The 16,259-nt window shown below is 48.6% G+C and overlaps 1 protein-coding gene across 2 annotated transcripts in view; it reads right to left on the reverse strand.

The window, feature by feature from the left end:
* The window catches only part of Arhgef10 (Rho guanine nucleotide exchange factor 10), an 83,888-nt gene that overhangs the window by 15,194 nt on the left and 52,435 nt on the right, over positions 1 to 16,259 (reverse strand). For both annotated transcript variants that reach the window (XM_055608474.1, XM_055608473.1), the window contains 8 exons: positions 10,390 to 10,505; positions 9,802 to 9,929; positions 9,555 to 9,655; positions 7,910 to 8,031; positions 7,085 to 7,171; positions 5,550 to 5,776; positions 4,862 to 5,019; positions 809 to 951 (listed from right to left, as the gene is read on the reverse strand). In XM_055608474.1, the coding sequence (XP_055464449.1) occupies positions 809 to 951; positions 4,862 to 5,019; positions 5,550 to 5,776; positions 7,085 to 7,171; positions 7,910 to 8,031; positions 9,555 to 9,655; positions 9,802 to 9,929; positions 10,390 to 10,505 (1,082 nt within the window). The remainder of the gene's footprint in view (positions 1 to 808; positions 952 to 4,861; positions 5,020 to 5,549; positions 5,777 to 7,084; positions 7,172 to 7,909; positions 8,032 to 9,554; positions 9,656 to 9,801; positions 9,930 to 10,389; positions 10,506 to 16,259) is intronic.

Consider the following 16,259-nt stretch of genomic DNA (forward strand, 5'->3'; position numbering starts at 1 on the left):
CACACACACACACACACACACACACACACACACACACACACACACACTAATATGCAGCTCTTGCAGCGGGAGCATGGTTAAGTGGTGGGTGCTGAGCATGCGTGAGGCCCTGGATTGTACTCCCAGCAGAAGAGCCACCCTCAGTTCTCTGCACCTGGAGCTTCAGTTCCACTCTCTGCCTGAGGGCCAGAACATGCCACCAGTATATGTCCTGAAATAGATGTCTGACCAATGTCTAAAAACATGCCATGTGAACTCCTAGCAAAATGTCCAAAGCCCTGCTCTGGTGAGCTGGCAAACCCCACCCAAGATGAAATGTTTTCTGAGGCCGGTGATGACGGCAGTGTGACACTGAAGTAGTGGAGATTGCCGAAGTCATTCAAACAGGTCAGATTAGATAAACCCAACTCCAAAGAATCAAAACAAAACACCATGTGACTGGAGCTTACATAGGGAAGGGTGGGGTGCGAGATGGTGAAAGACAGATGGGGTGACTGGACATGAGCAATCTGTATAGTAAGTAGAATAACATACGGCCAAGAAAATGCCGACAGCACAACGAAAAATATCCAGATTATATGTGAGACCGGGACATGGGACAGGAGACCTGACAAGCGGCTGCAGGTGTGCCATGCGGCGCCTGCCTTTCTCCAGTGAGTGACACCTCATCACTGCCTGCACGGCCTCCTCCACGCTGCGCAGCACGCCTGCGCTTACTAGCTCCTGCCAGTCTGCAGCCTGCCTGGCTGCTGCTGGGACCCATCCCGTCTACAGTGGGCGGCAGCAGAGTGTGCCTGACAGCACTCACCTCTATGGTGTGAGTCTCCAGGTTGGCCATGAACACCTGCCCTCCAGAGGCTGCCCACAGTGCACCCTCCACCAGGAGAAGGCTTCTGACCGGCAGGACGCCCAACTTGATCACTTGCTGGGGTTCTGAGTTCCAGGATCCATCTTAAAAGAAAAGAGTTTTAGTTCCCCTTGAGCTTAGGTAACTGTGCACAGGGGCAGAGGCACAGGACCACACATCACCGCAAAGCACAACTCAAGTACCAACTGTGACTACAATGCTCGTATTCAAACACGGGGTGCTCAAGGCCCCTGGAACCGGCCCTGTGACATGTGGAAGACGGGGTAGACAGCAGGCAGGATGGGACACCTTCCCACAGGTCCCAGCTAAGTGTGCCATGGCCTGCCATGTCTCCAGACAGTGATGGTAAAGACGACAAGCAGGATTTACTGCAAATTTTAATGCAACTGATATGGCTATCTTCTAAGTATTTAAGTCTTCAGTCTTCACCCTAGCTGTTCATTAAGCCCCGGGATTCCGGCGGCAATTAGATCATCAGTGAGTCTTCCCTGCCGTGTTCTCTTAGCTCAGAGGAAGCAACGTCTCAGCTTCTTCTCTGTCCCAACCCGAAGCCATGAGCCTTTCAGTACAAAACCTGTGAGCAAAGGGAACTGTTGGTATAATGTTTTTGTGGAATGTATATAGTTTACCCTTGTTCATTCAAATGCTGATTTCTCTACCCCACTATCTGGTTTCAATCTGGACATTGCATTGTGAAACTTATTCTAAGCATCACCTGTCTCAAGTTTGTGTAAGCATGCCACCATTTGGTCTCTGTATTGTCAATAAAACAACCAGCCAATGCTGAGCAATGGAGAGAATAGGATGGGACACTCTGGTCAGGAGGGGAGGAGAAAGAAGCGAGTGGGAGGAGTTAGAGAGATCGGCAGAGGACATGGAACCATGAGGAGAGATGAACCAGGCCTAAAATATGACTAAAAGCAAGTATAATGTGGGAAATCTGAATGGGAGTAAGCTATGCGGGCTTGGAGGTTTAGGATGGAGTAACTGTTGCCCAGCATTGTGCTCTAGGTTAATTAAATAAATCCTAGTCTCTGTGTGGTGACTTGGGGATACAGCTGGTTTAGGAATAACCATTGTTTACTAAAAGATAAATCAATAATAAACATTAATAATCAACAACAAGGACCTGAGCTGGGCTGTTAAACAGAGGTGATTAGGTAAGCTCTGACCCTTGTGGTGTGCTTTCGTTACAAAGCATCTTTGGCAGAAATTTTGCTTAGGCTGTGCAATGTGGCAGGATGGTTTTGAACCCCAATGTTCCAGCCTACCTTCCATGCAGCAGTTGGACTTGGTCCAAATACAGTTGGGTACATGTATGCAAACACACACACGCATGCATGCATGCACACATGCATACCCACCCACTCACACACACACACCCTACCCCTTCACCTTTCCCTCACCTGCCCTAACATTCACACACACAGCCTTCGTAGGTGGTACTCACAGCCTTTCACAGCACGGCACCCTGACTGTGATGGAACCCAGTTTCCTGTGATGCTTACATGCTGTGGAGGGCAGGCGTGGCATAAGAATGCAGACGAGACAGCTCTGCCCGCAGGCTGCCAGAAGAGTGGTGCAGCTGAGTGGTGCTACGGCTCCTTTGAAACAGGAACTCCAAGATCAAAGGTGGGATAACCCACTTTAGACTTGTTACTTTGGTTACGGCTCAACTGCCAACAATTGGCCTCTGTCTTCTGGCCGCCTAAGAAAGCTCTCTTTTCCTTAGACACTGTTTTCTTGTCTCCCTGGGAGGGCCATGTGCAACCTCACTGCTGAAAGTGTGTGAATCTGGGCCAACGGGACTGCCTCTCAGGACAGCTTCTTCCTGGGATTGTGCCTGAGGCCAGAGCTGCCAGGTAGGTTGGCTGCACCACGGCCAGACTTCATACGCAAGCTAACGATATGAATGACCCCATGTCTTAACAACCTGAAAGTTTCCCATCAAGTCTCAGGTTTCCAAGCCCCACTGCAAAGCAACTGCCCCCTCTGGCTGGGAAGGTCATGGTCTCCAAGCAACCACATCCTCTGTCACTAAGAGCGGAAGGACAACAGGCCATGTGTGGACCCAGCGCACCTTACGCTCTGCCGCCCAGGCCTACCCTCAAGGAGGTTAAAACACATCAGGAAGGCTGCAGAGATGGTGGAACTACAAAGACATCTCATGGTGTACCAGGATGCAAACTGTACAATACAGCACAGGGCTGGGCTGGCCAAAGTGTACAGGAATGAGGATTAATCCTTCAAGCTATTAACACACAAAGAATGAAGAAAACCAGATGGCCAAGGGAAAAGATCAAAGATAATCACCTGGAAACCTAAAAGAAAGGGCATCATGGATAGGGGAACATAAAATAATATAGTGGCAGCCAGAAAATTAGGCAACCCTCCCACCCAGATTATACAAATTCACACTGTGCATGTGAAACCAAGACAATACTAAAATCAGATGGAGGAGAGAAGGAACCAACAGTTCTGAATGGAAAAAGGGCTGGGGACATGGCTCAATGACCAAGCTTTTGCTCTACATGTAATTCAGTGTCTAAGACATTAAAGATAATAAAGTAACACAAAGTAAAAAGGGATTATGTTCTAAGTAAGTCATTATGTAAGCTTTGATAATATAAATTTAATCTAACTTAGCCAAACTGCACCAAGAATTATTCAGAAGTTCACATGCACTCAAAGTCATGGAAAAGTGGACGTCACTTTCTGAAATCAACTTCAAAGACCCTGTTACACCCCCCTGAAACGGCTTTCCTTCCAACTTTCAAGTAATCAATATTCCCATGCAATGTGGTCTCTGCCAAAGCGAGGTCTGGAGAACACAGGTGCTGTGTTGGAAGCAAGGCTCAGCAGCAGTGGTCGGAAGTCCAGAACTCTCCAGATAGGGTTCACCCTTGACCATGCTCCACAGGGTGGGTAAGAGCTCACCATCCATTTTGAAAGCTCATTAACAAATACTCAAACAACAACAACAACACAGGTAGGCATAGAGAACAGCAGTGGGTCTCGAAACCCCACATCTAATTTGGCAGCACCGAGACTCCTTAGGTAATGCAGAGGGTCGGGTGGGTTGGCCTTGGGTGTGAGTACAGCTGGCCTCAGGCCAGCTCCTGGGGAGCTATGGGGTCAGGTGTGTAGCACGGCGATAGGGTAGGCCTGGGCATCTGGTGAGCATGCCTGGCGTGGAAGGGTCAGCCTCTGGGCTTCAGCTTAGCACGTCTGTACTATGAGTTTCAATGAGGGGCTGGGGAGGAAACCTGGCCACCAGCCATGCAGCAGCAAGGACAGTCCCTGGAAAAGCTTTCCCATGAAGCAGCAGCTGAAGTACATGAGAAAAGCTACTGAAGGCAATAGTATCCCATCCACACAGGGCAGGTTCCCAGAGTCTGAGAACAATGTGGGGGCTGCTTTAGCCTCTCATCTGCTGGGAGAACCACAGAGAAACCAGAAAGCTGGACAGGCAGGAGGGTCTACAGAGGAGAGCGTGTGACCTGGGCAGGCCTCTCTCCATCTTCACCAGAGCCAATCAGGGCGGCTAATTAAATACTGCCATGCTGTAGGAGGGCTAGAGGCTGAGGGTCACACACAGGGGCTGAGGGCTTCTGAGGTGAGAAGGAATGGCTCAGCATTTGTGACTCTGTGAGGACAGATGAGGCCAAATATCACATGCCTTGTGGAAAGATTGCAGAAGGAGAAGTCAGCCCTGAATGGTTCTCACACCCCCATGTAATGTGGACCTGAGCAATGGAAGAAGGCTCAGGAGAGCATAGGAGCGTCTACAGTGCCAAGAACACTAGGGTGGGGCTTTGAGGACAGTAGGTGCAGAAAGACCCTGGAAACCAACTTTAGAAGAACTTCCCATGTGTCCATCAGAGCCTTTTCCAAAAGGAGCAGATTACACAGGTTTGGAACCAGGACTGACAGGCACTGTGGGAGGTGAAACTGACTCCTAGCCGAGGGTCGGGGCTGAGTGTGGGTAGTTACCTGGAGCCTTGGTGTAGCTGGCGACGGACCCGTTGACTAGGCCAGCATACAGGCCTTGCGGGGAGCAGGCCAAGCTCATGACTGTGGACTTGTCTGGCGTGTAGAAGTGCTGCAGCCTCACCTTCTTGCAGCCCTGACTGCTCTTGTAAATGGAAATGCTGTGAAACAAACACACATGACCATGTGTGCCCCGTGAGAGGACAGGGTGCCAGTCAGCATCAGCAGATGGCACGTGTCCTCTTCATCCCCCTGACTTTCCTTCCCCGATCTTAACACACACTTGGCCACATTTAAAAAGCACCCACATTCTGATTTTACTCTTACAGCTTAAAGAGAAATTCTGAGTCATAATTTATTTTCTTCCTATATATTTTGTGATGTTAGTTTAACTTTTCCATTCAATGGTGTCAAAGTTCCATATGATTATAATAGAAAATATTGGTTTTTTTTTTTTAATTCCAAAATGGAAGAAGTGGTGTATTTTTAAGAAGAATCAACAAAAACTGGGGGCAAACTGTGGGGAGCTTTCTGCTTTAAAAAACTATCTTATCTCTTAACAGTAACTACCATGGAGGTGGTGATGGTAACTTTAGCACACAGTGGCCAGGAATTTTCCCCCTTGCATCTTACATTTGGTTTACATTGCCCCACACTGGAGGCCACCCCTAAAACAGGGAATGTTCTCTACCTTCCCTCCTCTGTGCCCAGGCAGATGGTGGGCACATGGGATGCTCTCGAGGCTGTGGCCTCTGGATCCCCGGCTTCACAGGGCTCCTGGGGCTTCAGCTCCTCAGCTGGAATGTATACCATACACAGGATGCGTGACTCCACGTTGAAGCACTCAATGACTTTGGGGTTGGAACTTTGGAAGGAGACGATGGCCACCTGACCCATCTGGTTGCTACAACTTCCGATCTGAGACAGAGGTTGGGAGGGAGAATGTGAGTTGAGGCAGGCTTCCAGGATGATTACGACTTCTGATCAGGCATGAGCCTGGCTGTACAGAAACTTGACCCAAGTGTGACTCACTCAGAAAAAACCAAGTGAGGAAAAAGGATGCCTTTCCAACATGTTTAACTTGTTTGTTTGTTTAAGAGTTTCAATAACAGGAATATAACCTAATACACACCAGACACTCACTCCTTACACAACCACAAGGGCCAATTCACATACTCATAAAGTATCAAGAACACATTAGTGCAAGTGTTAAGTAAGTTGGTAGGAAGGTGCAATCACGCTCAGCCTTAGTGAAAACAAGCCTTTCAAGAGGCAAAAGCGGAAAAGTACACAGTGTAGGTCACCCCAGGGAGCACACTGTGCTGTCGGGCAGACCAGGATTTCTGCAATGAGTCTCATCCTCAGAGCCAGGTAACAGTCTGGAGGGAGCCCGAAGCTGACCCCTGACCCCTGCCGACAGACAGCGGGTTGGCTCCCAGTACAGGTGGATCTTTGCTCCTCCCACCTGGAGCATGTTGTCACACCTCCCTGCCTCTCCCGCATGTATTCCACACTATGTTCTGACCCTGTTGAAAGGAGGCCCAGTCAGCAGGTCCTCGGTCATGGGTGTGTGCATGCCTGCATGCGTGCATGCGTTTGTGCTCAAGTGAATCAAGTGGCAGCAGCACAATTCTGTGCGGAAGGAACCTACAACCCAGGAGGGGTAGTGTCCCTGCCGGTCTCTAGGTAGGGCCGCTGAAACACCAGCGGCCATGCTGTTCCATTCTAAACACTATTAGGAAGAGCTGAGCAGCAGCTCTGGCTGCAACAGAGGTGTAGGCTGAGCACGTGTACTGAAAAGGGGTGGGGGGCGGGGCAGGAGGCGAGGGACCCAAGCCCAGAGAATCTCCTTTAGCTCACAAGAACCAGAAAGCTCTGCTGCACCTGAGTGTTATGGAGAGCCTGGACTTCGTGCTTAACAAATTCATTTCCACCAAGACAGCAGTGTAACAAGACAACGGTGCTTTGGAAGGGGAGGAAAGTCAACACAGTGAGACTCTAGAGTGGATGGCATGCCAAAGCTATCCTCACAGCACTTAAGTCCGCTGTCTTGGTCTTGACTCAACTGTAAAAGTCTTAGATGAGGAAGAGCAGAAGCCAACATTTTAACTAAGTCCACACCTCAAGGAAGGGCTCTGTTTGGAGGCCTAAGCTGGTATTCTCGTGAACTCCTCTCAGCCACCTCACAGCTCTCTGCCAACCCGAGAGAAAAGCCAAGGACCTTACCCACAGGAAGCCACGTGCTGCGGAGGGTGAAGCCGGCTGACTGTCGTTGCTTAGGTAAGGCTCGGGGTTATAAGCTGCACATTCGATCTACAACGGGACACAACGCTGTGGGTTCAAAGTGTTTTCCACCCTTGGTTGGCTGAACCATGGGCCCAAGCCCAGGGATGAAAACAGCCAACTGTGCGAGTCTCACAAGTTCATTTTTTTCAGACAGGAATTCCCAAGGAGATTTCGTCTTTCATGGTTTTGTCTTTAGAGCCCCTCAACCATGTCAAATGCCAGCTGGGCATGGCAAAGCAGCCAGGAGGACTAAGCGAGGGGCAAGACACCTCATGGTGTGCCTGCTGGCCCTTCCTGACACATGAGCTGTGTGGTTCCACAGGAAAAGAATTCTGAGGCGTCCAGAGGTGTGTTCACTAGAGCCAGGGACAAGGCAGTCCCCGTGAAGTGGGCAAGGGGCCAGGATGAGATAACAGTGTCAAGTTATTTCTTGGAGAGAGGTACAGTGCCCTGGCAAGGGCTTTAGGCCTTGGGACTCCTGAGATGGCAACACTCCTGGCACTTTAGCAGACAAGCACCTCGGAGACCTGATGCTCTACAGAAAGGGGCTGTTGGTCAAGCTGGGGCACAACAGAGGAGGCAGATGCTGGAGCACCGTGGGCCTGTGGCCCACAGTAACCTTTGCCAGCAGCAGGCCACAGGGACAGCGGCTGAGCCTCCTCAGTGGGCTCCCAGCAACAGCCATCTCCGACACTGCCAACACATTTCCTCTCAGCTGATAGTAACGGCGTTCTACACCAGTGTTCCCCAGCCGGGGGCCCTCACCTTGAACTCCGGCTGCTTGGCCACCATCACAGGCATGTGTCCCACCAGGAGAGGGTGTGTCTCCTTCTTGGCTAGATTGCCATCGTCGTCCACACAGAACCATCCCATGTGGTTCTCCTCCTCTGTGGGCACGTTCAGAGAGAGCGGGGCTGAGCTGCTGAGGTGAACATGCGCGCTCCCTCAGGCCCCAGCAGCTGGGGCCAACACTCCACAGGTTATGGGAAACACTGATTTTATCACGGGAAGCAGCACTGCCTTTCCCTAAATGGAGGCGGTCTAGCTCGCCGCACGTCAGGGGCCCTCACACTCCCCATCCGCTCCTGAAATGAATGTACCAGCATCATGGGCTGGACCAACCAGATTCAGAAAAAAAAAAAAAAAAAAAAAAAAAATCTTAAACACGGAGACATGATTTTCTCCTAAAGAAAATGGCCATCTCAGCCCCGAGTAAAACCAGAAGGAGCCACCAGGTTTGTAGAAGCACAACCCAGTGAATCACCCAGGAGGGGAGGAAGAGCTGCATCCCTGTCCCCAGCCAGGTTAGGGAAGCTCCCTTTCACAAGAAGAGCCCTTTTCCTTCCACTAACCATTGTTCTCAGGGGGACCAGTAACAGCCTACTTCTGTTTTATCTCAGTGACATTTCTGAAAGTCTTCCCTTAAAAGAGGAGCTCACCTGTGTGTACACACACACCTACCCACGTGCAAGCAATCAACAACATACCCTGACACCCACACCTAGACACACACCAGCATCCATTCACATGCCACATATACGCATACACATGGCACACCAGTGCAAGCCGAGTAACAGAGATCTGGGTACATAAATCCTACATAAACTACACAGACATGGATCTACCTACCTGCCTGCCTGCCATCCTTCAGTCTATATACCCATCTACTTGATCAATCTCCTAATTACCTACCATCTATCAATCTACCGACCTATCATATACCATCTACCTATCATCTATCTACCTTCCTATTATGTATTTACCAACCTACTTACTATTTTTCATTTACCTACTATAATCTATCTATCTATCTATCTATCTATCTATCTATCTATCTATCCATCATCTATTTATCTATCCATCCATCCATCATCCATCCATCCATCCATCCATCCATCCATCCATCCATCCATCTATCTATCCTAAGCAGAATAGATGAACCAGAAAACAGCTATAAAGCCACGTGTTGCCTCATGAAAACCACTGGACTTATTTTCAGAGCTGGGGTTCTTGACTGACACAGTTCTGACTCACTGCACTCCCCGTCACAGGATGGATCAGCACAGAGGCTGAGATGTTATGTCCTTTCTGCTCCTGACCCATGCCAGAGCTCCAGGATCTGGACGAGGCTACAGCCTCAGGGGCCAGCCCTTGTGCTCAACAGTCACATGTATAAGAGTGTCTTATCATAACAGAAGCCGTTGCTGTGTTCCTGCAGCCCCTGAGTTACAACACAGACTGTTTCACTTAATTTTTCCATGTAAAGCTAGGCTTCCAGGCCATGGGGAGTTTTCTCGCTCCCTGGTTTTACCCTCCCAGGTGTATGCATCACCACACGACCTCTCTGGTGGCTCTACAACATCCCTTTCTTATTGGAGCATGCCCAGTTAGCTTTTCCCCTGTGTCTTACCAAGTGCCAGCTTGGCCATCTGCAGGCTGCTGACCCAGGACTCCTTGATGGCCGGTGTGAACGTATTGAACACGGCAGTAAAGAAAGTGGGCCGCCCTGACCTGCCAGAGAAGAGAGGCATTCCCTTTACAGACCACACTCTACCACATACAACTGGCCTGCCCAGACTACCATGTAATGCAATCACCAAAGCCAGAAAACATGTACGGTGAGGAACCGTTATGTCTTTGTTTTAAAAATCACTGACTTGTCCTGCTTTCCCGGGAGCTGCAACTGAATTCTGCAGCGGTCAGCAGCTCTGATTTCCTCTTCTTTCCTCAGGATCAGTCGCTGTAAACCTGATGTCCAATCGTGGGCTACCGACTGGTTTAAATTCTACAGAGGAAATGAGTGACATATTTGTTAGGCTTTGTCGCTTTTTGCTTTGTCCTGTGACAAGGTCTCGCTCTAGCCTAGGTTATCCTGGGACTCACTATGAAGCCCAGGCAATCCTCCTGCCTTGTGCTGCCAAGGGCTGTGATTGCAGACATCAGCCAGCACACTTCTCTCACACCCACATTTATAGGAGGAGAAAAGAAAAAGCAAGGCTCTCTAACATGAAAACCCTAGGAAGACCTGACTGCACTCATGTCCGATTACAAAATCCCCTTTGGTTGATCACACAGAGACATAACTGAGGTGGAAGTACACTGAGGTAGGAAGGCTACACTGCCCCAAACGGCAGAGAAGCAGCGCAGGGGCTGGTCCTGGAGATGCCCAAGTGCTCCGTTCTGGAGACAAACCCACGCTCACAGACCTGGCAGCCACAGCAGCGTCCTGCCCAGGAGGCCGTTACCTGATAGCTCCCTCGGAGGTTTCCAATCAGCTGCGAGATCTGGCCAACAACATTCAGGTCATGGAGGAGGTTCTGCAGATCCTGGTACAGCTGCCCTGGCCCCATGTAAACTTTGTCTGAAAATGAGAAGGAAAAACAAGAACCACTTACCCCCTGCTTGGGGAGGAGCCAAAATAAATTTTAGTTTTGATTTTGTTTTTTTTTAAGTTGGGGAGGATCTACAAATTTTTTACAAAAATTAGCTTCTAGCATTTAGGAGTTAGTTATTCCTTTGATAATTGCTATTTTGAAATAATTTTCCATGTATAGAATGATGCCCCTCCCCCCATCTGCCTTCTAAGATGTTGGTGTCTTGTCTCATGGAACCGTGTATTATGATGCTCAGGGTGACACGGACCTCAGTGGCCCCGTCATACCCAAACGTTACCAGTTTCTGCTCATTGGTGTTGTCCTGGTCCAGCCCATGTCCCTGTACTCCATGAGAGCCCACAGACTGGAGCAGTGTCACCGTCTGTCTTTCAAGAATTTGACCCTTTTGAAGGACACTACTAAATTATCTTATAGATTGTCTCACAATTTCATGGATGTTTTATAACTGAGAGAGTTAGACAGACAGACAAAAGGAAGGGGTATGGACAAAGTGGATGAGAGAATTCCATGCATTTCAGGCTTTCTTTAAACTCCTAAGTAGCTGGGGATGAGCTTGAACTCATGACCCTCTTGCCTCTACCTCGGGATTGCAAAATCATAAGCATGTCCCACCATATGCTATTATGCAGTTCTGGGAACCAAACTCAGGGTTCGATACATGCTAGGAAAGCACTCTATCAAGTGAAGTACATCCCAAGGCCCCTTTGTTTTAAACATAAACATTATTAGTAAGAAATACCCGGATGTGAAATTTAACCTGAGTCAAATTTCTAACTCCTGGGGGGAATCTAACAGCACAGAGAACCCTAAGAATTCTCCCAAAGTTAAAACATTTAGAAAGGACTAGAAACGGCAAACCTGGGTCAGGAGGCGATGAGCCCCTGCAGTCTGTGTGTCCACAGTCAGTTCTTACCAGTTAGCCCCCAGTAACCAGGCCGGCTCCACCACTTACAGAAGGCTTGAGGGGCTCAGGAGGTGAGTGCCAACACCGTACCTTCAGACGGCACAGGTACATGAGTGCTGAGAGCAGACCCTCAGCCTGCAAGCGGACTTGGAAACAACCCAGGGTCACCCAGAGGCTGGAGGGATCTGAACTCAGAGCTACACTGGCAGCCTGCGCTGTAACTCAGCACGCTCTTCATCCTGACCTTTCCCACTTCCCGTATGCATTGGTCATCACAGGGCCAGCCAGGACAAGAACCAGAGTTCACAGCCAGGCTGCACAGCCTCAACTGCGCTGAACAGAGCATGGGGGCCTTGGTGCCTCATTCTCAGCAGGGTGGCTGCCTGGCCATAGCTCTGCCTCAAGGATCCCAGGGTAAGCAGAGGCCAGCTGGGCTTCAGGCTCTGCTGCCAGCCTCTTCAGTCTCTTGGTAATCCTGAATTCTCCAAGTCTACTTTACACTCTGTCCCGAGAATCACAGCTTGTCCCACCATTCACTTTGCCCAATATGTCACTGTGTCAAAGCTGGAGACACAGCTATCTACTCCCATGATAAAGACTTCCTAAATATGTGTATCTCAAACACACAGTCTCCCCGAGGGTGACACACTCCATCTGTGTCAAAGACACCATCACGAGTGAGTGCTTACTCGGAATCGGGATCTGATTTTATTGCCTTTCCTGCACACCTCAGTTAAGTGCCTCTCAGCTTCACCTCACCAGGAGTAAACTGTGCTGATGCATTAGTATGAAAACATCTCTTGTGTTCTGACACTGGGACCTTGCCGGACCTCACAGCTTAGTTAATAAGACATCTTGAGGTCACTTAAGACTCAAGACGGATATGCTGTGTGTACTCAGCCTGCTTGACTAACTCGCTTTTAAGAGAATAACATAACAATCAGCCTTACTTGCTATGCGTTTCCCGCGTGACCAACTTTTACAACCCAGGTTAATACACAGCTTTCATCTTACGGTATGCACTCTTCCATGCTCCTGGCCCAGAGGGCAATGCACATGTGTCGGCATGTTATGGCAATAAGTGCTGGAACCAGCAAATAGGTTGAAAGCAACCTTATGCAATAACTTCCACCACAGATGCCGGAAGCAGCACACAGATACTGCTTGATAGCATTTGTTTGTTTGTTATCGAGGTCAAGAGGGTCCATGTGTAGTGGCAAGGTTTCACCCCTTGTAAAATGCTGTTAAGAATTCCTGTAAATCATCCCTCATTCCTTTCCCATGTGATGCTTTCTATGCTGTTCAACAAAAGGCAAAAGCCCTCTGTGAGGGACAGATGGAGAGACAGGGACAGACAACACCAAACACCATTCAGGCAGGCACAAATGCAGATTCATACACAAACAGATTATAGATAGACCTAAGACTATCTATAGGATGGAGAGGAAGACATAGGGAGAGAAACAGGTTGGACAGAAAACTAGAAGATCCAAGGTGAATGTGCTTTCACCTCACAAACTTGGGCTCACTCTTGGTTAAATGACTCCAGAAGAAAGGGCTTTGATGTTCTTCCTCTGTGCAACACTGATAAATGCTGGTGGCTTTGGATTTATCACTAATGCATTTAACTGGTGCAGTAAATGTTTTAGGTGTATCTATATACACACTGACTATATTTTTCTTTATATTATGATTACAAACCAAAATATTTTTATCTGGTAACACATCCATTGCTTTCACTATATAAACTTTTGAGAATAAACTATGAACCCTGGTAGCTGGTAGCTATATTACAAATGCTACATTAACTTTCTTGAGCTAGCAACATTCAGTTTACATTAGCTTTGCCATTATTAATAAATGTTGGCTTCTGCAGTAAGCTCACAGGCCAGGGGTAGGTCCAAGGCTCACAAAATAGCCCCCATCACCCATGAAGGTCCTTCACACGCCCCCAAGAGCCACATCCCCTCCTTGGCTCTGCTCTCCACCACTATACTTCTGTCTTACCATAACCCCTATCCAGTTTTAGCCCCAAAGTAGCACAGTTTTATTTGTACTGGTGTTCAGTTGATGAATCCTTTTATGAGAAACTCCTTGGTTTGGAGGACGAATGTCCACTCTGGTCATTTACACCTTAGGACACCATACACGACAAATGTCACAGAGCAGAAGTGTGCACAGAGAGGCAGCTCTGTGCCAGGCTGCCTAGAGCCTCTGCACCAAGTTCCTCACTTCCCTTCTCTGAGATCAGGGTGGAAACAAACTAGAAGGGACACCAATTTCCTGGCAAGTGTTTCTAAATGGAGTGTGTTGAGAATGTGCCATTTGTGTCTGGATTTGGAAAGAAGACATTTCTCCTTCCCACTCACCCTGTAAGTGAGCCACATGTTTCATCAGAGAATGCTTCTCTACTTAAACCAGCCTTTCTTGGATTCCTTCAAGCCCGAAGCCATATCCAGGCTTTTCCTCGAGTCTCCATTTCCCTTCAAGGAAAACGAGTGATGGGTGATCATGATAGAGTGAGTCCTGAGCAGAGAGACCCCAAGATGATGGAAGGTTGGACAGAAAACTAGAAGATCCAAGGTGAATGTGCTTTCACCTCACAGACCCTCCTCAGAAGAAAAGAAACATGAGGACACAGACAATGGCCAACTGTGTCCCACCCCTCTTCCCTGTGTCTCACAGAAGAGACAATGGGTCCATATTGTCACCACACTGTGCACAGCACAGTGAGCCAGGTCCTTAGCTTAAAACAGAATTTTAAAAAATACAGAAAAACTAAGTGTGTGTGCATACACACCCATACACCATCACCGATGTGAAGCTAGAGTGGGAAGGGAGGCTACTTTCTCCTCAGCAATTTAAAGACCTTTATATTGAGACACAATGGATGTGTCCACCTCTATTCAGAAGAGGAAAATGTACAAAGTGCCACAGCCTTAATGCCAGACACTGGGGGCATATGAAAAGAACAGGAAGCCACCATGGCAGGTCCCAATGCCAGGCACCAAGCCACAGCACCTCTGCTGAGGGTAAAAACTAAAAAATGCAGAGACCTCAGAGCAGAGCGGCTCTCAAATCCCACTTTTGTGTAGGAAAGAACCGTTCCTGCTTTCTAGCCCCAACTTCACCAAGTCAAAAGTACACCATCAGAAATTCTGTTAGAGCTGGTTTCCAGCCACCTGGTGACAAATTCCAACTATTTCAGATTTGTGGGCTGACTCTCTATTGCCGGCTGGCAGACAATTGCTCCACATCTCTCCCGGCTTTCTCATGGACACTGTCCCCTCCCCCTCCCCTGTTTCTATGGAAATCCCTAGAACTAGCTAGAACATTCAGGCTGTAAGCTGAATGGAATTTCATGGGACACACAAGGAAGGAGCTGTGTGGCTAAGTCAACAGCAAGGACACCTGCAATGCTCTGGACGGGAGTGTGGACTCCAACATGACCCTCCCTGAGTCTGGAAGCTGAACTAGCTCTGATGCTGGCTGAGGGGTGTCAGGGGCACAGGGCTTCCCAGGCCCAGACATTCTATGGGGATGGGGGCAGGGGTAAAGCGGAGGATGCAGGGAGCAGGTGTGAAGGGAAGCAGCCAGTGGCGAGTCAAAAATGGGCAAATAATATGAGCAGACATTTCTAGGAGTAAGATACACAGGTGGCCAATAAATCCAGAAAGACAATACCACATCACTAATCACTGTGGAAAAGGAACATCAAATCACACGTCACCTCACACCAGTGAAAATGGCTGTCATCAAAAAAATAAAATGACAAATACAGGTAAAAACATGGAAAAAGGCAAATTATCACTTGGTGCTGATGGGGACTGTAGATTATTAACACAGCCACCACATAGAATAGTGTGGAGGCTCCCCAGAAAACCCAAAACACGGGTACTATATGATCTAACCACTCTACCCTGCATATATATGTAAGGGAAATAAACTTGTCATGTCAGACAGACCTGTGCTGATTTCAGCCCTTTTCACAAGTGCCAAGACACAGACCTAACCTAGGTGCCCAGCAGCAGACAGAATGGATGATGAGAATATGGTATACACACAGTAGAAAGCTATATACCCAGTGACACAGACTATGGAGCTCTGCCATCTGAGGCAAAGTGAATAGAACTGGAGTACATTATGCTAAGTGAAATAGGCCACACACAGAAAGAGAAACACCACACGAGAAAAGCAAGAAGGGAAGGGTCCAAACACAGAATAGTTACTCCAGAGGCTAGGCATGGGGAGAGGAAAGCCAGACTGAAGAGAGGCTCCAGACAGGCACAGTGTAATATGACTACAGTTCACAACAACCTATGGGTAACTGGGAGAGAGGCGACAAGAAGCTCCAAGCGCGAGGCAACAAGGAAATGGCAGCAGTAAGAACTCAGACTGGTCAGGATGTATTATATGTCAGTACTGAAATGTCACAAGAGAATTTTCAAGGAGATGGCAATACTAAGGATCTTGTTCGATCCCTATATTTTTAATTCAGGTGCCAAATTATCATCTTACCTGACAGTACGTTAAACGTGGTAACAGTCGTAACAAGTAACGGCAGGGCACGTGTTCTCATTTGATGGGGAGGACCAGAAAGTCAAGCGAGGTCCTAGATACCCCGAGTCCTCGGGCGACCCAGGGACCGTGTGCTAGATAAACCAGTACAGAATCACCATCCGCCACAGACAATGCAGGCCTGCTTCCGTGGTTAGTGTTACCCGTGTGCAGAGGGGTGGGTTACTGTGCATGGTCAGGGTCACCTGTGAGCAGAGGGCAGGCTGCTGTGCATGGTCAGGGCTACCTGTGAGCAGAG

The sequence above is a fragment of the Psammomys obesus genome, unplaced genomic scaffold (genome assembly GCF_907164565.1).
Source record: "Psammomys obesus unplaced genomic scaffold, mPsaObe1.curated_primary_1811, whole genome shotgun sequence".
NCBI classification, from domain to species: Eukaryota; Metazoa; Chordata; class Mammalia; order Rodentia; family Muridae; genus Psammomys; species Psammomys obesus.